Source organism: Euprymna scolopes, chromosome 33 (genome assembly GCF_053919585.1).
Source record: "Euprymna scolopes isolate OS-2025 chromosome 33, ASM5391958v1, whole genome shotgun sequence".
NCBI lineage: Eukaryota > Metazoa > Mollusca > Cephalopoda > Sepiida > Sepiolidae > Euprymna > Euprymna scolopes.
In genome coordinates, this window is record NC_136514.1 from 58086333 (window position 1) to 58113569 (window position 27237).

At 32.9% G+C, this 27237-nt stretch overlaps 1 protein-coding gene across 5 annotated transcripts in view; it reads left to right on the forward strand.

Moving 5' to 3' along the window:
* LOC145258241 (transcription factor CP2-like) overlaps positions 1-27237 on the forward strand; it is a 109229-nt gene that overhangs the window by 19552 nt on the left and 62440 nt on the right. For all 5 annotated transcript variants that reach the window (XM_080116204.1, XM_080116205.1, XM_080116207.1 and 2 more), the window contains exons 2-9: positions 8186-8236; positions 9068-9144; positions 10397-10464; positions 13355-13460; positions 18100-18350; positions 20062-20130; positions 23409-23450; positions 26848-26916. In XM_080116204.1, coding sequence (XP_079972330.1) covers positions 8186-8236; positions 9068-9144; positions 10397-10464; positions 13355-13460; positions 18100-18350; positions 20062-20130; positions 23409-23450; positions 26848-26916 — 733 coding nt within the window. The remainder of the gene's footprint in view (positions 1-8185; positions 8237-9067; positions 9145-10396; positions 10465-13354; positions 13461-18099; positions 18351-20061; positions 20131-23408; positions 23451-26847; positions 26917-27237) is intronic.

Consider the following 27237-nt stretch of genomic DNA (forward strand, 5'->3'; position numbering starts at 1 on the left):
TTAGCAGTTTTGCATGGTGCTGAACTCAAATTTAAATATGTAAAGGCCTTGGGAATTTTTGGGGCTAAATGAGGGGAGGGGGCAAATGATGGACTTAGTAATTTTTTTTTGCATGGTGCAAAACTCAAATTTATATATGTTAAGGCCTAAAACTACACCATTTGTTCATTTTCACCAGGATTTGACGTCCCCTGGGGACTTTGGGGGCTAAATGGAGTGGTGGTGTGCAAATTCTAAACTTAGTCTTTTTTTTTTTTTTTTTTTTCTATGCCTTGTTCACTCACGGGGGGACCATGCATGCTTCACTTGTTGTTTTTTTTTTTTTTTTTTTTTTTTTTGTGATAATAAACATATTACAGTAACCAACTTGCTGCATCAAAAACTCCATTGGGTATTAAATTAATGCAACACTATTTATGTAATTTTTATTTATAATCAAATGCTTAAAAATATAACATAGGCACTGCAGGATTACATTTTTCAGTTGTGGATGGCTTTTTTTATTTTTATTTATTTATTGTTTTTTCTAAAAATTCCAACATTTCCAAATTATCTATTATCTTTCTGTTTGTCTGTTTCACTTTTTCTCCTAAATTACTGATCTGGCTGAAATTTTGTATGGACCTTTGTTATAAGGTACAGCAAAGTAAGTATTGTGGTATCCATTTGATGCACAATTAGGGATTAAGTGGGATTAGCCACCACAATACCACATTTACTTCAGAAACTATTGGGTCAATCTGGCTGAAATTTTGTATGGACTCCTATTATAAGGTGCAGTGAATTATGTATTATGGTATCCATTTGATACACGGTTAGTGATTCATAGAGAATAGTATTTAATGTGAAAATGAGCACAAATTTAACCATATTCAACATCAGTTTAGCATAAAGCATTCACACACACACACACTGCAAAATGGTATTTGAAATGGAAAACACAAGCATAATTACTTTCATTACTACAATTTGAAACAAAAACAAAGATGTTTCGGAATTAATGCTGAACAAACGTTAGATAATTACAGCAATTCCATGCAAAGTAGTGCATGGAGTTTAAAACCCAAATCACTTTATTTCTTAAAGTTTATGTATGTAATCATTTTTGTGGGTTTAGGGTAGACTTGAAATGATAGTGTGTTATGTAAAGAAGGATATCTAAGACAGAAATGATTGCTTTTTTTTTTTTTTTTTTTTTTTCTTTGAAGGTGAATTTTTGGATGGGTAGAATGGTATTAAGTACAATTGAACCTCTAGATACAAAATTTGTTGGCTTTTGTATCTTGAAATTTTTGTATCCTGAAATGCATTTTACATGCAAATCATCTAATCTGTTCCAAGCTCTTTGAAAATATTCATTAAATTTTATAAGGGTAGTAAAATGTGAATGAAATAATAGCCAAATAGTACCTAACTATTGAAATATGTAAATGAAGTAGATATCAAAATATGATGCAATGATAAAAAAAAAAATATGAATATGTGGAGCCTTACATTTTGAGTGAGGCAATGTCTGAACTTTATGAAACACTTAAAATTAATCTTTATTTTTTCAGTTTCTAATTATCACCCCCCCCTCACTTTTTTGTTTTGTTTTGTCACTTTGATGACCTTTCAGAAGAAATGATCCAAGGAAGCTTATTTCTGCCTAGTAATCCTATCTTTCATAGTCTTATGCCCAGGTAACTTTTTCTCTTACGTGATATATGTACGATGAGGCAATTTTTGTCCCAAAAAGACTTGTTTTTTAACAGTTAAAAACTTGATTTAGTATGTAGTCTTCCTGCAAAGTCAACTCCTCATTGAATTTCTTATCAAAGGCTTCAGCCACTGTCGCATCCAAACTTGCAGCTTCCTCCTGTTGCGCTACTGAATGAATGCATGTCTGTCTCTTGAATTTCTTGAATCAATTCCATGAAGCCTTGAACTCTAGGGTGCCTGCTGTAAATCCTGTGATATCCCTTCACTTTATTAATAAAAAAATGACTGAGAGATAATGACATAATTTCTTTAATCATTATTTTAATTATTACACATAAGGTCACAACCTCAAAGAAATTTGCCACTTTGTTACTTTGTGTAAAATCTTAGCAATTCTTCATTCTTCTATTTCAGATAATGCATACTTTGGATTCTAGATGAATAAAGCCTTATTAACTGATTTTCATTCGTCTTCCGTGTTCTGAATCCTTACAATTTATTCATCTAGAATCTAATCCAAAATGAACCAATTTCAGAAGCCTCAACGGTTCAATGGTAACCCTTCAGTGCTTGATTCCGCAAACCATTGGACACATTGGCTCTGTACATTCAACAACTTCTTGAGATCAATCGACTGTCCACCAACTAGTAAACTAGACTTTCTTACCAATTACATCTCCCATTCAGTGCACAAATTAATAGCAAATTGCGACTCCTGAATCGGCCATCGCTAAATCATAGCCTTTTTTCGTAAAGCTTTCTATCATTGTTCATTCTAGACATCTTTTGGCAACCTCTAGCTGGTGAAATGATTTTTTTTTTTTTTTTTTTTTTTTTTTTTTTTTGCAGAAGTTAGATTTGCTTACTGCAGATTGTTGCTTTGAGACAATAATGGCTGAAGAACATTGCGATCAAGCAGTTCATGATGCCCTTATAACAGGCATTCGCTCTCATACAATTCGACAACGACTCTTAGAAAAGACGCTCAATTTGAAAGACGCTTCCGACTTCGCTCGTTCTCTAGAAACAGCCCCAAAACAAGCCGAATTTTATATCAACCTCACACTATGTGGCACCACCACCGAACCATCAGTGACTTGTGGGGTTTCTCATACTTCCAGAAATGTTTTGGCTACAGCAGGGAAAAAATGTTTCTTCTGAGGTAATCGACGACATCCACAAATTAAATGCCCTGTCCGTGATGCGGCCTGTAGAAGCTGCAGCAACTAGTTTGCTGATCAAATTGCTCCCCTAAGAAGATAACTTCTGCTTGTGAATCATCAATCGCATCCGTTGTAATCGCTGTATCACCTAATTCTCTGTCGAAAGCCATAATTAAACTTTCAGGAAGCTCTGGATACTGGTAGCTCAGAAAGCAATATATCCTCGAACATCATCCATAAGTACAACTGGACGCCAAATTCCTCACAGGAAGATAGCAATGGTGTCCAGTTTTATCAACTAGTACTATGCGACATTAGCTATATAAAGGGTTTACCTACCCGCGTTTCAAATTGTTGGGCCTTTCTTCTCTTTCCTCAGATGTCTTACTTGGCCATGACTTTCTCAAACTACACTCAAAGGTAGAAATACCTTTTGGGGGTCACAAATATCTCTTCTCTGTATATGCCATAATGTTTCTTCACCACTATTCGAACATTTATCGCCTAGTTGCAAGCCTATTGCTACAAAATCCAGAAGACACTCCGATCTATCAGCAGTTTATACAATCTGAAATTCATGACCTAAAAGACGGTGTTATCGAACCCTCTCATTCTCCCTGGAGAGCACAGGTTCTAGTATCCACTAACGATCGACACGTCTTGTCATTGAATATAGTCAGACCATCAACCAGTTGATGTTTATCCTTTACTAAGTATCATGAACTAGTCCCCCCCCCCCAATCGCTCACTATTCTGTTTTTATTACCCTGGACTTGCAGAATGCGTATCATCAAATACTAATATAAGAAAAGAAGAAATTCACAGCTTTCAAAGCCTGTGGAAATATATCAGTTCTGCTGTATTCCATTTGGTGCAACAAACGGTGCATCATGTTTCCAATGATTGATAAACCATCTAATAAAATGTGAGAAGGTTGCCAACACTTTTGCGTATGTTGATAACATCACTATATGCAGCCATAATATGATGGAACATGATGAAAAACTTAATCGTTTCTTAGATGTTGCCAGGAAGTATGACATAAATTTCAATGAGAACAAGAGCATTATGTGAACTGAGTCACCCTCTTAGGATATGAAGTGTCATTTGGAGTTGTAAAACCAGATCCTGAATGCTTCTGTACTTTGAGATATCTACCTCCACCACAGGATGCTAACTTACAACAGTGGGTTGTCGGAATGTTTTCATATGCTCAATCGATTCCTCATTTCTCAGATAAAATTTGACGGCTAGAACAGAACCAAGTGTTCCCTCTACCTAAATCTTGCTTAGCGGATTTCACCAACCTCAAAGAACTCTAGCACGCTTCACTTACAATAATTAAACCCAACATACCCCTTACTGTAGAGACCAACGCTTAAAACGTTTCCCTGGCTGCCACTCTCAATCAGAATGACTACCCAGTTGCTTTTTTTCCCCAATCTCTTTCAGTCAGTGAGCAACATTATTCTTTGGTTGAAAAAGCACATGCCATCATCAAAGCAGTGTGTAAATGGTGTCACTACCTTATCAGTTTCGCCTTTAAACTTATTACAAATCAACACTCCATAGCTTTTATGTATGACCTGAAACACTCAAGCAAAATAAAGAATGAAAAGGGAGAATGTTTGAGACTTGAACTATCAGCCCTTACATTTGATATAATTTACCGGCCAAGGGAAGATGGGAACTTTCTTTCTTGAGCGAGACAAAAGGTTCATACAAAGTATGAACCTTTCGTCAATGAAGTTGAATAGTTATGATGCAACCCTTAATACACCTGTGTTAGATTTTCAAACTGGAAGGGAGATAAGTGTCTCTGTGTCAACTTGACCCCCGAACCATAAAATGTAGCACCTGATACTAATGACTGTTATCTCGCTAGAGACTCCATCGCTACAACCAGATGCCTCATTTGAATTGGGTGTATCCGAAGAACCTTCTAAAACCTTACAGGTGGATACAACACTCGATAAGAACCTATCGGAACTCATCCCTAGACAGTAACGTGTCCATCCCTATCATCTAAGAAAACAGATGCTTGAACTTTAACTGTTGTATATTTCATAACCCCTCCCTGAACTCTTTTCACTTGGGGTGAATGTCATATTGTAATGTTGTGATCCTAGCGTAGTATCTGTTAACTGTGGCAAGCAGGGCCAGGAGTCAAAACATTATTATGGATTCGAACGATAGTGGGTCGCTGGATCAATTTATTATGATTAGAAAAATAAACAATTAGATTGGGGGGAAAAAGTGATTGACAGCAAATAATATCACTACAAAAGGAATGTGAAAATAGAAAATAGATGTTAACATGATTTTTGGCTTGCATAAACAAATAACTAGATTGAGGTTACATCTGCTGTTTGTCTGAGACACGTAATGAGATGTAGATTTAGGGAGATTCTAGTGAGTCGTTAGCTGGACATCAGAGAGATTGGATGACTCAAGGGGGTGTTGGTCTCTCCATGACACGGTTAGCGGCGTTTCCTCAGGCAGCCAAGATATAAAGACATTGTAATCTTTGAAGATGTCAGCTGAAATCCTGAAAATAAATGTTCGTAAATAATTCAGGTATGTGTTGTTATTTACATCGGTTAAAAAGAACTGTTTGTCTACAACTGTATCAATACGTCCACGTCAATTGTTTCCTGTTAGAACTGTTGCATAAATCTTAAAATATACACACTAAACGATCAACTAAATGATACAACGTATATACATACATGCATTTACACGTACATGAATATACAGATAAAATGTAAACCCCATTATTCAACATGTACGTCGTTAGAACATATTCATATACACATTACACAACATAACAGACCCCTTTTAGATGCCGTATATAACAATATTAGCATTGTTACTTTGTGTAAAATCTTAGCAATCTTTCATTCTTCTATTTCAGAGAATGCATATCTGTGATTCTAGATGAAAAAAGCTTTATTAACTGATTTTCATTCGTCTTCTGTGTTTGGAATTATTACAAATCTCTGGGCACTCTATGGCAGAAGAAAAATAATTAAAAATGAAATGATTATTTACATTCTTACAGCTAGTTTACGATTTCTAAGAAAAATAACAAACTCCCCCACCCCCTACAAAAATTTCAGGTGTCCGATAAAAATTAAAACAAAAAATCGTTCTTCAGTCTGTATTTGTGGTAAAAATTGTAATGTGGTCATTAATTTTGTAATTTTAAAAATTGCAGGCAAGTAGAAAAAAATAAATTTGAGTCCAAGCAAAAATGTTTTCCAGATGAATGTTTACAGAAAATGGCTAAAAGAAATTAAATTGAATAAAACCAAAATTTAAAAGATTTTCCAAGAAGTAGGTGCCTGAAAGTCTTTCTACCATTCATATTTTTTGTATCCTGAAAATCTTTTTGTATACTGTGGCGAAAGTTTTTTGTATTATGTTTCGTATCTGAAAATTTTATAATAGTCTTTTGCATCTAGAGGTTCCACTGTATCTCTTCTATTTTATTGGAGGAGGAAACTAAATATATCTATATCTGAGAATGTGTGTGTGTGTGTGTGTGTGTGTGTGTGTGTGAAGACACTTCCCAAACTATATACTCAACAAATTTTTGATCTACAGGCTTGAAATTTGGTATATAGGGTATTCAGACGTGGAAAACTTAATCGGTTTTCATCCAGTAAAAAAGGTTGCTGAGGGGTCAACTTGAAAAATTAATACTTGGGGATGGGATCATCAGATTTTTATCTGTCAACTGTTTCACAACTGCACATGTGCGGTCATGAGACATAACAGCTTCCTTTATGTTAAGAATAAATAGGTTTGAAAACACTTTTTAAGAATCATGGCAAGCTTGACTCGCTGTCTTTAGATTTTGATAAGTGGTGGGACGATTAATCAGAATCGGAATCGTTAATTGTAAGAATCGTGTATTTTGGGGGGAATCGGAATCACATCATTAAAAAATACCTTAGATTTACAATTCTTTCATTATGATTCTCTTATATTTTTAAGTTGAACTGTTTGGTCGAAGTAAGATTAATGCTGTCAAAAATTTATGATAAAAACGTCATAGAACTTTTCATAACATATTTAATATGATGTACAAGAATTTTATTAACTTTAAAGGTAATCTTTATTTACCTTAATGAGTTTTGAAATTTCTTTGAAATTTTTCTTTAATTCTTTGAATTAAAAAAATTTTTTTTTTACTTTTAGCTTGCTTTTCTATTTCACCAGTTCGTTTTTAGTAATAAAGGCTTCTTTACATTAAAAACTGACCTTGTGTCTAACTCTGTCCTAGTGGGGAGGCAAGTAAATAGGAAGTAATATGGCGACTGAAAAACGTTTTTCGACCACCATAAAAGCATTACAATACATTTAAACCCTGAAGAATTTCAGCCATGCACACTTGTTGTTCTAAGTTAACTAGCCACTACTTGTGTTTCAAACTTAAGAAAAAAGCACTTTAAAATAGTAAAAACACTAAAGCTTTTTTCGTTTTGGAAGGAAGGTTTCAGGCGCCCCTATTATCCCAAAGAACAAGCTATGTAAACACTTTGCAATATTTTTCTTTTTCAATAATTATTAAAAAAAAAAATTCTTTATAATTAATATTTATTTAAAATTATTTCTAAAATATTTTGTTTATATACGTTTACATTTTGTTTTTAAGTAAAATTAAGAAATTAATTTAAAAAATATTGTTTATATCCATCTTCATTCAAAAGGGTTACTTTTCGATAGCTTCGCTGGCTGTTAAACTGAATTTTCTGAATGTCAGAACGAGGCTCGTCTGTAGGACCTACTTATCTAAGCTTCACCGATTTTTTTTTTTTTTTTTTTTTTTTTTTTTTTTTGCCGGAGTTTGTAATTAGTAACAGGAAAATTGGTGAAAGTCAAAATGGAATCCGTACTATTTTTAAATATTATTTTAAAGTTTTATGATACCCTTTTTCTTATTGTTTTTGTGTTTTATTTTTTTAATTTTTTTTTTTTGGCTGGATTTAACAAACAAAATGAAAGCAAAGCAAAAAAAAAAAAATTGGTTCTTATGCACTTATGTTACCGTTATATTTTTTTTTTAATGGTTTAAGTGCCTCGCCCAATGTTTGAAGAGTTTCTAATTGTTTTTTAAAGGAAAATTGGTGAAAGTCAAAATTAGCACTTGTGTTGATAAACAAGAATAAAAGTTTTAGCATGTATGTACTCTTTTTTTTTTTTTTTTTTAAAATTAAAATCTGTTTTATATTTTTCCAGAGCAATATCAGGACACCGGTCCTGCTAGTCATTCGATATGTAAATGTGTGACTGAAAATATTTCTTTTCTTTAACAGCGAAGCTCTATTGGCACTTCCAGTTTTCAAACAGGAAAATTTAGAGAATGGGTAAGTTTTCATCTACTTCTTACTTCTATGTTGTCACTGGTATTATTAGAACAGGGGTTCCACAGTAGTAGTAGTAGTAGTAGTGGTTGTTTTCCCCAACAAATCTTGTCAACACACTTGATAGCTAACAACTGTGTTTTATTAACCTGTAGGCTTAGTTAGTAATAATTGCTATAGTGACAGTGTAAATTTTGTCTCTTAATTGTGGTTGATGTCTTAATTTGTTATTTGTTATCATTAAAGGAGTAAAGAAAATACCAATATTTTGCTCTAAGGCTTTAATGTTTTTGTGTAGATTTCTTCTTCACAAAAACATTATGTACACTATAATGCAGAGTTAGATTCTTATTGCATGGTTTCAAGCTTCCTTTTGCCTGCTTCTTAGAGAAGTGGGAGGGGCAAAGGTACTTCCAAAACAGATGATTGTATTTGTTTATACTGCCAGCCAAAGAGAATAATTTTGCTATCTTGTCCCTTTGTGTCGCTCGAAACTTCCTAGATAGTTCCAAAAAGATGGCATTTGTTCATATTACTAGCCAAAGGGAATAATTTTGCTATGTTGTTCCTTTACGTGTCACTTGGGACTTCCTGTCCATCACGTCATATCCTGAACATGTAAGCTAATTTCTGTTAGGTTTCTGGTAGAATTTTCCACTTATTTAATCCAACTTTACATGGACAATTGCATTTCTGCGCCTTTTTAGCACACTCTGGTCCAAATATTGCTACACTCTTCCTATTAGAAATTTTCTGTTCTAAAAAGTAAAATATGCAATTTTCCTACTTTTTTCTTTTTACATCCTAACAATGTTGATAATTGTAAACTTCCAGATTTCAATATGTCCTCGGTGCTGCCACATCTCCAGCTGTTAAAATGAATGAAGAAACCTTGACATATTTAAATCAAGGTAAGAATTCTTTTTGTTTCTCTCTCCTTCTATCTCTCTCTTGATAATCACATTTAGAGTTATGACTGAAGTATTTTTTCAACCCTAAATGGGTACCCCTGATATCAACTGCAAAAAGAATACCATTTTTTTCTTTGGATATTTGCATAAATAAGGCATCATAAGTGGTACTTATACAAATCATTAAAGATAAATTTTTTTAATAAAGTCGTTGTTATAAATCTAGTGGGTTTGCAGATTATGCTACTGTTGCCAGAAAAAGATCTTTCATTTTTATGTATAACAAAGAAAAATAAACTGATGGCAAATAAAAAAAAAAAAAAAAAAAAAAATTTACATTATTTATTTCATCAAATGCTCACGCAATAAATACAATAAAAGTTATTCCTTAATCCATGGAGTTTCAAAAATTTATACTTTTCTCATCAAAGTAATACTGTAATAGTATAGAAAAAGAAGCATTGATGCTCGATCTAGTATATTGAGCAATTGGTGTATTTGGTAATTCTCAAATTAACTTTTCTCAAAGGGTGGTTTTTTATTATTATTAGAGGCATCAAACTTTAAATTAAAACCACTGAAAAATATTTTTAGTATACAAATATGTAATTTATTCCAAAGATTATTTTTTGTCAATTATGATTTAAATAAAATTTTAGGCATATGGCCCCATGGTGTCCGTGTGTATGGAGTAATCTAGAAGTCCAATTTTCACAAACTCCACACATTGAATTAGGCTGTATTTCGACAATGCCTGGAATTTTGTCTTCCATGTGGTCTATTGTGTTTGGTTTATCAGCATAGACATGGGACGTTGCCTATCCTCAAATAAAATAATCTAATGGAGTTAAATTGCATGAACAAGGTGACCAGTTGACAGGTCCATTTCGTGTAATTATTTGTCCAAGTTTTTCTCTGTAAATTGATTGTATCATTTGTAATTTGTAATCACTGCTCAGCTCTCTTTTTATGATGAATTACCAAACCAAGCTGAACTCAAAATAATTGATAGGTACTAAATCTACAGTTAAAGAAAATATATTGTCAATTTAAAGTTTGCTGTCTCTAAAAAAACACCTTGTATATATGGAATAGAAATAATCTATTGGCTTTGGTTTCTGTATTATTACTGGATTTTTATTTTAGTCTTTCTCAAAATCTAGTTTATTCCTGTTTTATAAGCTAAAACAAAAGGGGAAATTATTATTTTTTCTTTAAATTTGATTTACTAATGTACAATTATTTCTTTCAGGCCAATCTTATGAAATAAAATTGAAAAAATTGGGTGATCTATCAAGTTTCACAGGCAAATACATCAGAGTAAGTATATTTTTCAAATCAAGCGTTTATGCTTGAAATACACCTTCGGAGTAAGCGAGCATCTTAAATACTACTGGGTAACGTTTGAATACACCTTTTAAAAAAAAATTGCTTTTTCACCTCAAACAAGGCACAGTACCACTTGGATGCAAGGAGCTACTATTCGGGTATGTAGGGACTTGAGCAGCAAGATGTCTGTTCACATTACACTTGAACTTCTGCAGTCAGGGAAGCACGGACCTGGAAGGGAATTTCACAGGCTAGCAGTTCAAAAGAAGAAACTATTTAAGGTTTTCCAACATCTAGGGGATGAACGAAGGGGATTTGCATCATTTGAATTATTCAGGTTAAAGTTCTCATCTTGGATATTTTTCTCACAATGTTGTGGCCAGTGTAACCTCTGACCTTCAGCTGCATCTTGTTAAACTTGAAAATCTGTATAGAATTTTGAAGAGAATGGGTAATGCTCGCCAACCATAAAATTTTTTTTTTTAACGTGGAGTGTAATAAACAGGAATTTCGGAAACTGTTAAATTAACAATTAAAACTTCAATTAATGAAGTATGATGTTAAATTAACAATTAAAACTTCAATTAATGAAGTATGATGTTAAATTAACAATTAAAACTTCAATTAATGAAGTATGATGTTAAATTAACAATTAAAACTTCAATTAATGAAGTATGATGAGACAGATTTTTAAAGTAGGTAATACTGCACTTTTTAGTTTTGGTTAGCAACCAATCTAAGACTCGCAATGCAGGATAGAAAAAATCTCTGCAAGATCTGGAAAAAAATCACCGTCAGAACTAAATTAAGATTTGACAATAGCAATACTTTGTCCACACACGCATATGGAAGTGAAAGTTAGCATCTCTAAATCAGCAAAAAGAGGAATGTCTTTGAAAGATTTGAAAGATCAAATACAGCAACCAAATTACCAATCTTGAAGTCAAAGATCACACTAACCAACAGCTTGTATTATTAATCTACAAGCGTCATCTAGACATGCCCTGAGATTGTCTCCAGAGAGAATTGCTAACCAAGTGGTTCAGTAGACCTCTGGTGGGAAAAGAGGAAAAGCAAAAATAAACTCAAAGCAAGCAATCTAGAGAGATTTGCAAACAACTGGCAAAAGGTGGAGCTACACTGGATCTTGCTATAGAATAAATGAGGTAGAACACTTTGACTTATGCATCTCAGGATGTTCAAATTCTGAAGTCTGTTTCATTAAAAAAGAAAATAATCCACCTGAAATTATTGAATTGCAAGTATATATAAAATATGAAGTAATAGTTGTCTAACTAAAGCCCTATACAAAGATGTACACAAGAGTAATACAAATTATTTCTATTGAGTAATAAGAGCATATTATTCCCATAGATTAAATAAATTTTAAATTCTATGCAGATTCCTGAGTTCGACAAGATAGATCTGAACAAGGTCAGTCTACATTGACTGAAACATGAAAATAACACTCAAGATGAGAAGAGTAGTCCAAAGAATTCAGATCCTACAAATAATCAACCCTCATCTAAAAAATGCAGAAATGTAATATAAATTAGTACCTTCTTCCCATCCTTCACCATATATTTTCATTCTATGTTTGTTGTATTTCTGCTCTATTTAAAAAAGAACGACACGCTGATATATATTATATAAAGGGCAAAATGGGCGTGAGTGTTTGTGTACGTCCATGAAAGGCTTTTTGCATCAGGATTCTCGAGTTGGTTAGATTCCGCAAGAAGTTTTTGCATACTTCCCAGACCGTAATATCTCTGATTCGCAAACGTCTATCTTTTTGTTGATCGAGTTAAACAAAATTCCCACCATGCCGTCATCTCCAGTGTTTGCCTTTTTCGTATAAATAAGCGAAACTATTCGAATGCAGCCACCTGGCCTTTGGGCCAGGTAGTATCTGTTCTGTAATTGGTCCTTGGTAAATGTAGGGGAAACCCTTCATACTCAGACAATTACTATTTATTTGGATACTGCTAGAGTGCCCTCTTTTTTGGGGCGGTGAGCTGGTTTTCCCCCCACATTAAAAACGACTAATTTGCTTTCGTGGGAGGTTTAAAAGCAATGCCATTTCTGCAAGTCATCTTTTGATTGACTACGTTAAATTTGAATGCTTTAGACTTCCAGTCACATCATGGAGTAGCGGTAAGACATCAGATTTTCTTTCACTTTCTTTTCCGCCTTTGCGTCACGGGTTCGAGCCTGTCTGCCTACTATCACTTTCTTTTTTTTTTTTTTTTTCACCTCCAAACACCCGGGCACCCAGGCTAATATAAAAATATGTCTTTATTCTTGGTGACTGTTCTGGATAGTTGGTGTTAGGAGGGAGATGCACACACAGGAATTCAACAGGTTGATTCTTTTCAGTCCAATTCTCAACCAACAGAATCCTTTGCAGTTATTATTATATAAGCATTTGTGACCACCTGAAACACCCGTTTTGGGATGGTATTGTCACTGTAACCACACCCCAAGGGTGTTTTATTCGCCATTGTGCTTCACTGGATTGACTTAACTTTGATTGTGTAACATTTTATCAAAAATAATCTTTCAAACATACTTTTCTTTCTGAAAATTTCAAGTTTGTTGCTTTATTCACACATGTGCCAGTGAAGTTTATAATGTTTAATCAAATGACTTTTTGATATATCTGATAATTATTATTTTTCTACAGGTGCAAGCTTTTTGTCAAAACGATCTCGGTACACACAGCCTAGTTATTAAAATGTCAGGTGCATGATTTTTATTCAAACAACCTTTTGATACATTTGATAATGCAGATGCATTAAAAGTGATTTCTTGGCATGGTTCAAATATCTAACAGTTTTGTGTCTGAGAAATACTTGTTACTTTTTATTGTTTTCTTTTGTAGAGTGTTGTGAAAGTTTGCTTCCATGAGCGGCGGCTTCAGTACATGGAAAAAGAGCAGTTGGATTTGTGGCGGCAAACAAGGCCTGGTGAACGTTTACTTGACATTGGTATTCTTTATATTTTTTTGTTCTGATATTTAGATTTTAGTTTATAAATGACTGAGTCAAATGTTTTTCTTTCTTTTTACATCAAATATTAAAATGTGTATTTAAATTATTCAAACTACTGTTTTTACTATGGTCATTTTCACAATATTACAGTGGCTATAACCTATGACCTTAAGGTTTATTTTTGTTGAACTCTTAGAATCTATATGGGATTTTGATCCTAACCCTTTCAGTCGGTTGTAAGGGAGAAAACTAAGGAAAACAAGCGAATGTCATAACGATGGATATTAGAGAAAGGAGAATGATTAAAAACCTGACCAGAGATTAGTTTAGATTCTGGTTTATTAGTTCTATAAAAAAAATTGATGGCGATAAATATATTTTTTATTTGAATTTAGATTACTATTCTTGTCATGATTATTTTCAGTGTTTCAACTAGTGTAACCTCTGATCTTAACCCATTAGTTCACACTGTTCTGTAAATAAAACCAAATAATTCATTTTTAAAATCTATAATATATAGCAGTATTGCTTACTGTATAATTACTCTGAAGAAAGGATAAAAATTCATCTATAATCATCTTTTAGAGTTGTTGGAACCCTCTTAAAATTCTTGTGAAATTGTTTTTGAACTGCTTTTCTGCATACCATCATGTGTAAATTTTATCTTGAATGTATAGCTTCTTGATTTCTAGCATATCACATGCAACAAGTTTGGTCAATATTTTGCTTTCTATTTAAAAGAAGTAACTTTTTCTTTCCAATTTGTTATTTTAACCTATTTTTAGTCGTTACATAAAGTTTCAACTCAATCGTAAAAAATTTAGATACTTGAGTAATTTTTTTCGAACTTGGAATCTCTACAGGATTTTGAACTTGCACCTTTAGAACAGAAAGGGTTATGTATTTTTACAAAGTAAATATACACTTGTGGGGTAGAGGATCTATAGATTTTAGCTTTACAAGTAGTTTAAAATCAATAACTATTTTATTAGTACCAACAATAGAAAATTAAGTTTTACACAAAAACAAACAAAAACTGTTATTCTATTTTTGTTTTTAATCCTTCGAAATAAGGCTTCATAATTTGTATATTGATTTTTTTTGTGGACTGTTATCCTAATCTTCATTGTTGTTTTTACCATGCCAACTATTCTGTGGTTCTAGGTGAGCATAGTTGACTGAAATGTAAAACAGCAGCTATGAAGATGAGGATAAGTCTGCAAAAAATATCAATACACAAAAAATAATTTAAGTCATTTTTGGCATCAGAAAATAATCAGAATTTTTTTTTGATATAAATTCTGATTTCGATTTCTTGTCCCAACACTACATATATTCTGAGCAAAACAATAGCAGAATTGGCTTTAGTCAGTTGGCAAGCACTCTATGAACCTTGTTTGTTTGGATGTTTTGGTTGAGTCGGACTCTGCTCTGATTGTAAGTTTGTTTGGTAGAAAAATGAGTTGGCATTTTAAGCTTTTAATAATAAAACATTATTACTTCTTTTATAGTTCTGATGTTTGAAAGAAATCCTTTTCTTTCAGATCCTGGGTATGACCTTAAACCCAGTGATGAGGCCTCATTTCGTAGTTTTGAGGAATGTGAAGTTGCCCCTTAGTTATGATTGCTCCCAGGTCAACTTTAATACATAAAGAACTTGAAAGCTAAAAACTTGCACCAAATTTATTGAATTTGGCATTAAATAACCCAAAAATGATTGATATACTGTAAAACAAAACAACCAAACCAAACTTTTTGTTGCAGTAGTGACAGATCACATAATTAAAACTACGACCCATGCTGAAATCAAGCACTGAATTCAAAGATAACAAGTGGACAATCACAACTTGTGAGTTGCAGTGAACACGCACAACATGAGTTTATATCTGATGCTGTGACGAACCTTGCAGAATACGACAGATGCCAGAGACACAAATAAGAGTTTATAAATATTAAAGACAATTGGGCCAACAATACTATTTCAAATTCTGTCATAGTTCAATAAATGTAGCTGAACAAGTTTGAAATGCGTAGTAACAATGGTGTAACTGAAGGATCTATTTCTGATTTTCATTAATTATCAACCAAATCGTATTCGGAGATTACTTATTGAAATGTGTCTATGGCATCACTTCAAAGAGCATTGGTGATCCAGATCTTGCTGATTATTTCTTATATTGAGCATGTAGTGCAATGAAAAGGTGGCTTGTCACTTTTAACACTTGAAACCAAGTTTCTCTTCTTTCACTGTCAAAGCTCATATCTTTGTTTTGACTCGATTTAAATGAATGTCTCTCTCCTTAAAGAAATCTCGTTTTTATAAGCTCCTAGGCCTGACTTTCACTGCAGATGTAAAGACATATCAAATCTATTTCTATTGCAATATTTTTGACGTAATTAAAAAATTTGAATATATTTATAGCCAGTGTTCATAAGAACTAACAGATCATGTACAAAAATTGTTGTATAAAATATACTGGATCTTTTTGAACTTTTCAATCATAGCTTTTCATCTTAGCAGGAGAGAAGGAACACTGCTGACCCCTCCCCACCTTTTTTTTTCTTTTCTTTTTAGATCATTTTTCTGTTACAGTAATGGGCTCCACTCCACTTTCTAAGGTTGCTGGAAAAATGGTTGAATCATTCTACCATTCAAGAAAGTACTAAACTTTTGACTGCAGTCTTCTACTTAGATGGAGTAATGCTATTATTCTAGAGAGTTGTCAATAGAGCACTGTCTTATTTTAACAGAGTAAGAAAATCAACCTCACAATCTAGTGGAGCATGATCTTTTCTATTTTATACAGCCCCTGTCTCGTAAAAGAGACATTTCTAGCCTTTCTCTACTTTTACCCTATCTATTCCTGGACTTCTTTAGTAAAGTTTCACTTAAGTACCGCCTGCAGAAAGTTGAACGAATTGGACTATGAAACTCTGCCTTATCCGCTATGCTTTCCAGTCCTATCACCTACCAACTATCACTTTTTCAAGCAGCTCAACAACTTTCTAGAGGAGAAATGCTTAAAAAATCTAAGCGATATCAAAAAGCCTTCAGTGACTGCATTACCACCAGAACACAAGATTTTTACGTTACTGATATAAATACACTTGCTTTGCAGTGGCAATAGTGTTGATTCTCATGGTGCTTATTTCGATCAATAAATTTTTGTTTGAGCTGAGATATGTTCATCTGAATTTAAATTTAAAAAACTGCAAGAACTTGTCGATCTGATATCAATACAAAATTTTCAACATTTTTCCTTTTTTTTTTTTTTTTTTTTTTTTTTTTTTTTTACATTGCCACTTTCATTTATGGATTAAACATAAAATTAAACCTCATTCATCTTTTTTAAATTCCAAACATTTTTTCAAAACTTCTAAATGTTATTTTTAATTATAGAAACAAAATTGCTAATTCGAATTATGATTGCAAAAAAAAGTTTCTTAAAAGCCGTGATGAAGTAAGGTTGCTATATTTCATTGGTTAAATTAATCCCTTCCCCCAAAACTTGTCATTTTGACATTTGTTTTCTGTTTAATGGAAGTCCTGTCAGTGTATAGCAAAGAAAAGTCTCTTCTGATTAATGTTTATGTAATTCCAGTTTAAAACTTGGCACAAAATATAGTCTTTATTTTGAAATGTTTCATTTTGGTTTTAGTTTTAATAAAACGTTATAATCAAAACATTTTTTAGTCTTATTTTTTATTTTTATTTTTTTTTAGACTGGTTTTATATATAATAAATATATTTGAAAAGTTTTATATTAAAAAAATAATCTCTATTTAAATTTTTTTTTTATTTAGACCATAAAAAAATGTATCCAATAAAAAATTATCCGGAAAAAATTGACTTTAATTCACTGGCACCAGAGAAGCTCTAGCAGATGGCTGAGAGTTTCCCTTTCTTATCCTTACCAATTAAACTCTCAGTAAAAAAAGAATAATTATGGAATTCTGAAACCTGATTCAATAAAGTACTTGGAATATAAAATAAGGTGCTTCTACAGAATTGAGATGAGATTTTGTAGTTGATAAAGAGTTTTCAGATAAAAAAAACAATGGTTTCAACTGATTATTTTTGTTAATTCTAATAAGTAAAATTACCTGAATATTTCTGAATTATTAAACAAAACAACTTTAATCATATTAACAGATGAAAATTTTCCGCCATCTTGTTTTAAACCAAAACGGAAAATTACTTCCCTTTTGAATTCTATGTTTTATGATTGTTTTCATCAAATTCTATTTTTATTTTCTTTAATAAATAATTTTCTACCTTATCAATTTTCGTAATTTTAGCTATAATCATCTTAAAAATATGAGGAATACAAAGATACCATTGTTTTCATGTGAAATTCAGTATTGCGATTTCCGAAATTTTATCCCAATAGTGTAGAACTGCCTACTTCACATCTCAAATATTTTATTTTAACAAAAAGTCTGAAGAAAGACCAATTAACATTAAATTGACTTATTAAAGTTTCTATTATAAGGAAATTGGAAACCATTACATGAACTGTTAGCAGAAGGTACTTTTCCTTGGTATACATGCATTCTGCTAAACAGAATGCAAAAGTAAAAATAACATGTTTTGAATTATTTCATCATGGAATTAATATTTTTGTTTTTCATATAGATGTGCCATTGTCATATGGCTTAATTGATGTCCGCGTAGACCCAAACAAATTGAATGCTGCTGAGTTTATTTGGGATCCAACCAAAGAGACGGGTGTGTACATCCGTGTGCACTGCATAAGCACAGAATTCACCCCCAAAAAACATGGCGGGGAAAAAGGTGTCCCATTCCGGATTCAAGTGGAGTCTAACACTTCAGAAGGTGACAGCAAGTTGCTTCATTGTGCCTCTTGCCAAGTCAAAGTCTTCAAGGTAAGTTTTTGCATCTGCCGGTGAAGCAACTTTATTAAAAAACATCTTGTTTACTTTCATATCTTAGTTCTCACAGATAATCGTTTAAAGTACTTATATGCTGATATGACAGAAGTTTTTAAGTTGATAGTCTCTTCTTGAATTTTATTTTACTGCTAGAGAATTGCGCTAAGATTCTGAGAAAGGCTCGCGTGAAATATGAAAATCAAACATGATTACTTCACTTTTTTTTTTTTTTTTTACGAGATGAGCATAGTGCAGCAATCTGTCCCTAGAAAGATTAACAGGGACGCCACGAGAAGGTTTACTAGGTGTCCAGAAAAAATGAGTAGTACTCCACTAGGCCTGAGCAAAGGTTGCCAAAACACTGGACAACTTGTACAAGTGGAGCTATGTACAGGATGCTTGGTGTCCTTATGGCGCCTATGTACAAACTATTGCACACGTCCTCACAGACTGTCCCCTAAACGAAGCATACTTCGATAAAGACCTGGGGGGATGCCTTGGACACTGTTCAATAATGGACCTTGAGATAGTGAAATGTTAAGATGACTTCACAAAATGCTGTACATTCGAAAACATTTTTCTATGACAAAAGAATTTCCTCTGAAATTGGTCCTGTCGGTGGGGCATTAGAATACGCCGACTGCCCCCCTGCAGAGGGTAAAAGTCCCTCAATGGGGGTCCTGGATATGACCTTAAACTATATCCAGTGGTGAGGCCCCAGCTTGTGGGCTTTGGGGAGTGTGGAGCCACCCTTTAATTACCATTGCTCCCAGGTCCACTCTGACCCGGAGTGGTAGTACCTGTTAAGGTCCCAACTATGGGTTAAATAGAAACCGACGTGAAAACAACAAATATATTCTATTAAAAAAATTTTTTTCAAAATCTTTGGATTCGGCATTAAATAACCCGAAAAGGGTTGATATGCCGTAAAACAAAAACAACCAACCAATCCTCTGAAATTTATGTAAATGTTCATGCATTTTTTTATTTATTTTTTTATTTTTTTATTTTTTTTTTAACAAATTGCTGCCTCTGTTTTAAAGGTTAATGAAACGAATACATTTCTAATAGAATGATAATAGAAAAGGGAAAAATTTTATTACTTATAAAAAAACTATTTATGACAAAATATTTGACATTGAATTTGAAGACGACCAGACTGTAACCTGATGTCCTGCGAAAGGGATATGTATTGTTTGAAGTCGCTGAATGGGTTTGCTACAGTTTCGAGTAAGTCATCATACTGCACGAGTGTTTGTATTCAAAGCTGATTTTCTTAGCGTGAGGTGTACCTTTTTAATGTGTCCCTTAGGTGGCTCTACCAGACTGTATTTATGGCATAACCAGCCAATCATAATCTTGTAAGGAGAAAAGACTCGGATGTACTCGTATTCATTACAGCATAACCTGTTCAACAGATAACCTGTAATTGCCTGAGCATTACAATCCATTTAGGAAAAAATGACTAAAATGATTATATTGCATTTCTGGCATTCCTGGTGTTGGTAAAAGAAATAATTGGTGTTATCATAAGAACTGCAGAGTTGAAAGTGAGAATTATTTTAAACCAATTTAGTCATCACTCTTTGTCAGTTCCTGCACTTCTGCTAAGCACTAACGAAGTTATTTGTGAAATTAATTCTAGTAAAATAAGATTTAACCTTATTGTGATATTTAAAAAAAATCGTTTTGTTGCTCTTCACAGCCAAAAGGTGCAGACCGAAAACACAAAACTGATCGTGAAAAAATGGAGAAAAGATCTGAAGCAGAAAAGGTGAGGAATTTGAAATCTTCTCTAAAACCCAAAATAACTTAAATATTTTTAATTTTAAAATAAAACAAAAATAATCTATATATATAAAAGCGAAAATGTGCGTGTTTGTGTGTTCGCTTTTTGTGTATGTCCAAGAAAGGCTTTTTTCTGAGAAGCGGTCGGTTGCCTAACAACTTAAAACTTTTTATATCACATGTAAATCATAATATCTCAGAGTTAACAACTGAGCTTGCCTGTCTATTTAATTTGCTTGACTTTGGGAAGATAAATATTCAATAGTTTTCGCTCGCCGCATGTGGGTTAGGCCTTTTCCTATAATAAAAGCGACACTAATTGTCTAGGTATTTTTCCGGTCTCGATCGCCGGAAATGTCCGAAAGCAATGAGCTTTACTCAATGTGGAAATATTATTTCCTTATATCAGAAGGCAATTGCTATTCAATTTGGACAAGTGGAGCTGTTTCCCCCTACCCCCAACATTTGGGGGAAAAAAAAAAAAAAAGCGTTCCGCACTAAATGATGCCCCACAGTCAAAAGTTGACCTCATTAAGTCATTAAAACGTGCACCTGCTAATTTAAGTAATTAAATAAATTCAAACGTGTTTCCGTTAGCATCTTGCGGTGGCCCAATGGTTAACGTCGCACTCTCTCTTTTTTTTTTTTTCATACTTTAATTTCCAACTTTGCCTCAAGGGTTCGGGTTCGATCGTCATACTTACCTACCAAAACATTTTTTTTACCCCCCCCCCCCCGCCCGAGTTTTGATTTACCCAAAACCACACACCTCCAAACACCCGGGTACCCCTCGCTAGTAAACAATATAAATCTATAAAATGTTATGAATATCCTAGACATAACTTTCTCGCCTGCTATTTTGAACAAGAAAAATGAAAGAACAAACGGAGATAATTCAACAATACAACATACTAAATTTATGTTGTAATGCCTATGAATTCCTATTATTCGCTTAAAAATGATTTTTTTTATAAAAATAAACCTACTTGATAAATTTATTTTTGGAATATATTTTTGTTTCATCATGTATATATATACCATGCAGCTTTTACTTTTTGTTTTTTTTAATATAGACAAGAACCTAATTTTTTTTTTCTTTTTTTTTACCTGCTTTGTTTAAAAATTTACAAGTTACTATATTCTCTTATGTATTAATACTAAGCTGCAATGAATTTTGACATGTATGGACAGATTTTACAGAGATCTTTGTGTCTGCCCATCTCATTATTGTTCTTCCTCTCTGTCACTTCCTGGCAACTTTTAATGCATAGGCAAGTTTCATGATGGTTTTGATGTTGGCCCTCAGCACATATCAAAACCATCTGAGCCACCATTTTGTTATATATAAAAGAAAATAGAAAAAAATATAATTATGTATATTTTTCTTTATTTGCCATAAGAAAACAAATGCATGAATAGGATTCAAAGTATAGCTGGAATATCAAAAATGTCTCCAAACTTTCATATTTTAAATTATTGTCTCTGAATGAAGCCATCTGGTGCTACCAGATCAGGTTATTTTAAAATGCTCGCTTCCTGAACTAAAATGCACCAAACATTGATGTTTTTCTTCTTTCACTTTGCAAAACTTTACCATATTCTGCAAAGTTAAAAACAAAAACAAGTTTTCTCTTAAAGACAAAACCAAACACCATAAATAAATATTTGAAAATGTAAAGAATTTGAAGCATAAAACCTTTTTCCATTTAATATCAAATAACCTGAAAAACCTTGCTATGCTGTGAAACACAAACTGAATAAAGACGGCTATTTTCACTCGTATTAAATAGAAAGAGAAACTTTTATAAACCATTACAGTGTGATAGTTTTAAAATGAGTCGATATGTACTTGTTTTACATATTACTGGCATGAATAGCAAAAAATAAGAGTTAAACAAAAATGTATCTAACATTGTCCTTTAAAATTTTCTCTCTCTCATTCTCTGCATTCTCAGTCCTGTTACTTTCTGAACATTCCTCTCCAACTGTCACCACCTCTTTTTCATGTACAGTTTGACTTTATTTCAGTCTTCTTTTGAAGAAAGAATAAAAGCTTTTTCTTCTCTAAACCAGTATGCACTAATTCAGTCCACATACAAAGTATATTTAGATGGCAAAGCTATTGAGGTTTTGTTACCTTGATGATACCATTGGAGCATGGGGTGGAGCAGCTGCTAGTGTGATTGTAAGAGTTAGGAATGAATGGAATAAGTTCAGGGAACTTCTGCCATTACTAACCAGCAGAGCATTACCACTGTCAACGAAGGAAGAGTCTATAAAGCATGTGTATGAAAGTGAAATCTGACCAGTTAGGGTTGAGGACATATGTTGCATGGAGAGAATGATAGGCTTAGTTTTGATGTTTTCAGAGGAAGATCAAATCTGGACTGTAAGGAAGATGTGTGCAGAAGAGTAGACTTTGTTGGCTACATTGGAAGAATGGATGGGAGATCAGATGTAGAACAGTTAAGGTATCAGGTTCAGTTCAGAGGGGAAGACCAAGGAAACTTGAATTGAAAGTCATTTTTTGGTTTCAGAAGAAAAGAAAAAAAAAAACATCTTGTTCCAAACAAAATGGCAGTGGTCAATCAGAAGCTTTAAATGTAAAAGCCAAGATGAAGGATAGGGTTTTCCGTTGGGTAATCGGTTTGTACAAGTCTGCAGACAGAGCAAATTCCTTATGTTGAGCATGAAGAATCATGTGCAGGAATTATAAAATATCCAGCATGTTTTATTGAGTGATTCTAATTTGTGGTTGGTTTCAAGCAGAGCATGGCTTCATTTGATTGGTCAAGTCCTATCGGCAGTGTCTATAAATAGAACCTTCCAATCTTGGGAAATCATACCGTAGTCATAATAGCAAAAATATTGTAATAGAAACCATAGGAGGAACTGATAAAAATGGATTTGAAAGAAAGAAGTATGATAAAGACATGGCCAAAGATAGGTTACTTTGGAAGTTATTTTCTTAAAGCCATTTAACATATACCAGTATATAAAATGGATGTTAAACTAAAAAAATGATGTTGACCCCAGGCAAATGAATGTTTCATTTTTAACGATCGGTTTGAGCTGATATTGAATCCGAATGTGTGTGTAAGGCTTGTAAATGTATTTGGTAGTTTTTCATTTTAGCTGGGTGTGGCTATACTACTTTCTTTTATAGAGTAGATTAAGGAGTATAAGAATTTATTTATTTGTTGCCTTCGTTTGTACATTAGTTTTGTGTTTTTTATTTTTTATGTGCTTTTCTTTTCATTTTAGGAAAAATATCAGCCTTCATATGAATGTACAGTACTTACAGAGGTAAGTTCTTTTAATGTAGATTTTCTCAAAGTGAAAGATAATTGTCTGAATTTGACGGATGAAAAGTTATTTACTATATATATACTTGACTTTTTGTTTATTGAAAACAACAAAAATTATAACCTGTTGACTTAGAATGAGTGATTTATGCCATATTGATGGTTGAATGTGGTTGAATTTGTGCACATTTTTGCATTAAGTACTAATTTCTATTGATCCATATCTGTTCATCGAACAGATACTGTTGGGAATTGTTTGGAGGGTTAATTTTTGACCTGTATAGTAAAGGCAAAAAGCAAAAACATTTTTTTGATAAATGTAAATAAACCAAACCAAGTCAATTATTGCATTCAAACATATATTTAAAAAAGAAATTCAATATAGTGATATTTAGTCTGTATTCAAAAAAAAAAAAAATGATTGTTTTAGAAGGGTTTTCCTTTTTTTTTTTTTTTTCAGAAAGTTAGTTAATAGAAGTAAGTTACTCTGGTAGTAGAGTGTAGTTACCCTTTTTGTTTTGTTTAAGCAATTAATGCTGTCCAATATTTTTTCAAGATCCTTCGTTGAAGTTCTTTTTGGAAAGATTGATGCCGATTTTCATGGTTAAGTGTGCAAAAAAAGTACTCACTTGTGCAAATTAGAATATTTCCAACAATACCATAGTACTGCACCTTATAAAGGCTCATACAAAATTTCACTCGGATTAAACCATTAGTTTCCAAGAAAAAGTGGAACAGACAGATATACAGAGTGAGAAATATAATGTAGATATACGGACCAACCAGCTGGATCACATTGAAAACATCAGTTCTTGCCCGATCACCAAATTTAAGCAATGTAGAGCCTGGTAAATTCTTAAACGGGTGACAGCTTGGGAATATTAGGTACTGTAAGCATCTTTTTCTTTTTACAAAGCGACTGGGGACCACTTTCAAATTTGATATTGTGTTGAGATTTTCACCAGCCTAAGGTGAGTGCCACTTTTCTTTCACAATATGCCCTAGTGAACAAAGTTAATCTCAATTGTATTTTTCTTCAATCAGGCACTAATCCACATGTAATTTTTAAATACTAGAAGGTAGAAGCTTTGGTTAAGTCATTCGAAGGAAACAAGACTTTATCACTGTTTCATTAGTCTGAGTACTAATTTTGAAACTAGCAATGATTCAAAGCTGTGCTTTCTGCAAGTATATGATTGTGTATGTATATCTCCAATCAAGGTGATTAATATTCCCCTATTTTTATATTAACAAAAGATAGACTTTGGCAGTAGGTAGCGGTACACATTTTCCATTTAAAAAAAAAAAAAAAATAAATAAAATAAAATACAAAAGGGTAGATCATCCAAAGATTTTATTGTTGGCATTAGTTTTGCTGATATTTTTCCAGTCAGAATGGTTTCTAGAAACATTGGGGATTATTGGGGGGGGGGGGGCATGTGAAAGTTGCTAACATCCTAAGCAAAGGTGATTTTTGTGGAACGAACTGGACACCCAGGTTGTCAGTTTGTGTCATTAACCACTGAACTATCATCACTTCCCAAAGGGCAGATGGAGTACTCTTTAGCATTGGTGGACAATTATCTTGAGATTATGTTTTGATAAAAATATTGGTTACTACTATAATCTCGCTGGGGAGGTGTCAACAAGGACATCCAGCCTATAAAAATCTTGCCTCAACGAAGTAAATGACTTTTAAAGAAAATCTATCTGCAGACACTATAAAATGTAACACCATTAAAATTTTTTAAAAATTTTATCCTCTAATTTATGAAAAAATGTCACCCCGATAAATGAGGTATTAGACCTAGTAATTCACTCTGGTTTGTCTGTTTGTTCGCATTTTTTCAATAACCATGCCTTGGATTTTTCTTTTATTTATTTTTTTTTTTTTTAAATTTTGCACAAACATTAGTCATGGTGAAAGTAAACTTTTGCTAGAATGGATTTTTCGGGATAACTCTGGTTGAGTCTCTGATGGGCATTATAGAGGTAAAATTATCCTAAAATTGTTTGTTCATACTTTTCTTAATAACCACACCTTGGATTTATTTTACTTATTTTTTTTAATTTTGAAAACATTAGTTATGGTGAATGTAAATTTTTGCCAAAACAGATTTTCTAGGATAACTCCGGGCATTATAGGGATAAAATTGTCCCCAAATCATTCATTTGTTCGCACTTTTTTCAATAACCACACCTTGGATATTTTTGAAATTTTTTTTTTCTCTCATGGAGGGGGGGGGCCTACATGCTTGGTTTATTTTTGATGGATTTTAGCTTACCTCTGAATATTTGCTTAGGGAGTAGAAATAAAATCTTAGAGCAAATCTATTATTCCACGCTTATTTTCACTTGTGAAAAGTGCATAATCCTTGTATGATGAACTATATGTCAGTTTTTATTTGATAAAAATGTTTGGCAAATGTTATTAGTGACATAAATGATTTTGAGGAAAATAAATTTGGGAAATTAATCCAAAACAATTTGGTTTGCTTACTTACGTATTTGCATTAAAAGCAATTTAATACTTAAACAAATATAAGCATGTTAATTTACTTTGTAGCAGCGGTGTTACAGCTACCATTATGATTTTGAGTCTGTTCATTTCTTAGCTTATCCCTGATTGGTGCAGGCATTTAACTTCCTTTCTGGCTTGTCCAGTCAGAGGCCATCTTTCAGACAAGCCGAGTAAACAGTGAGAGTTGATAAAAGTGAGTGCCTACTAGATTCTTTCGCTTTTCTTGGCCAGGACACAGTACTGACAATAAATAACTAATCACATGGTTTGGACAACTCCAAAACTTTACTCTAGGAAACTTACCCAAGAAAATTTGTATAATCTGGGCATAGGGCTTGGTTTTGAATTGCATCTCGGATAGACAGACATGCAAGTAGACCATGAATCTAGTACAGGTTTTAAGAATGATATTTTTAAATCTAATTTACTGGTAAACATTACTATTGGTGACATAATACATTTTATATATATATATATATATATATATAATATAGTTGGGGAAATTAGTCGAACAACTCATGCTTCACATTTTTGCATTAAAACAAATAGAGAATGTCAAATCTCAAGTCCTAAAAGAAAATCTGTTCAGGTTAACGAGAGAAACAATCATACTTTTAAGTTGTAAAATACCTTTCATGCTTTAAGAGGGTGGTGGTGGTTGGGTTAGGGTTTTAACTCTTTAGTATTTTCACAAACTTTCATTAAATCCTTGGAAAGAGAGATGAGTATCTCTCCTACATCCTCACTCGTACCCTAATTATGGATGATGCAATTACATAGACTCAAGTCTTGATAGTCTTTTTTTTTTTTTTTTTTTTTTTTTATTTAAATTAGACAAAATGGTTTTGGCATAAAACCTTGAAATAATTTCTTGCAGATCCCATTCCAGAGGGTCTCGGATAAAAAAGAATATTTCACAGAGATGAACCCTGAAAATGGGGCTGAGGTAGGTGATTTTTTTTTTTTTTTTTTTTTTTTTTTTTTAAATTCTATCGCCAGGATTTTTAGTTTCATCAGCAATGATGGACTATATGTAAATTTGGCACTTGCACTTTCAAGAAAATAAATAACTGTAGTATGACACAGTATCTTTTTTTCAATTAGGATTTGAAGTGGTGGGTTGATGTTATTTTAATTTCTAATCCAGAATTAAGAGCAAGTACATTTTGATGATGTGGATGGGTGTCTATGCATTCATTGCACAGGCCGTGATCATCCACTTGTTGTGCTAGTCAGAAGTCAATGCTTGATTTTGACACCAGTTGTA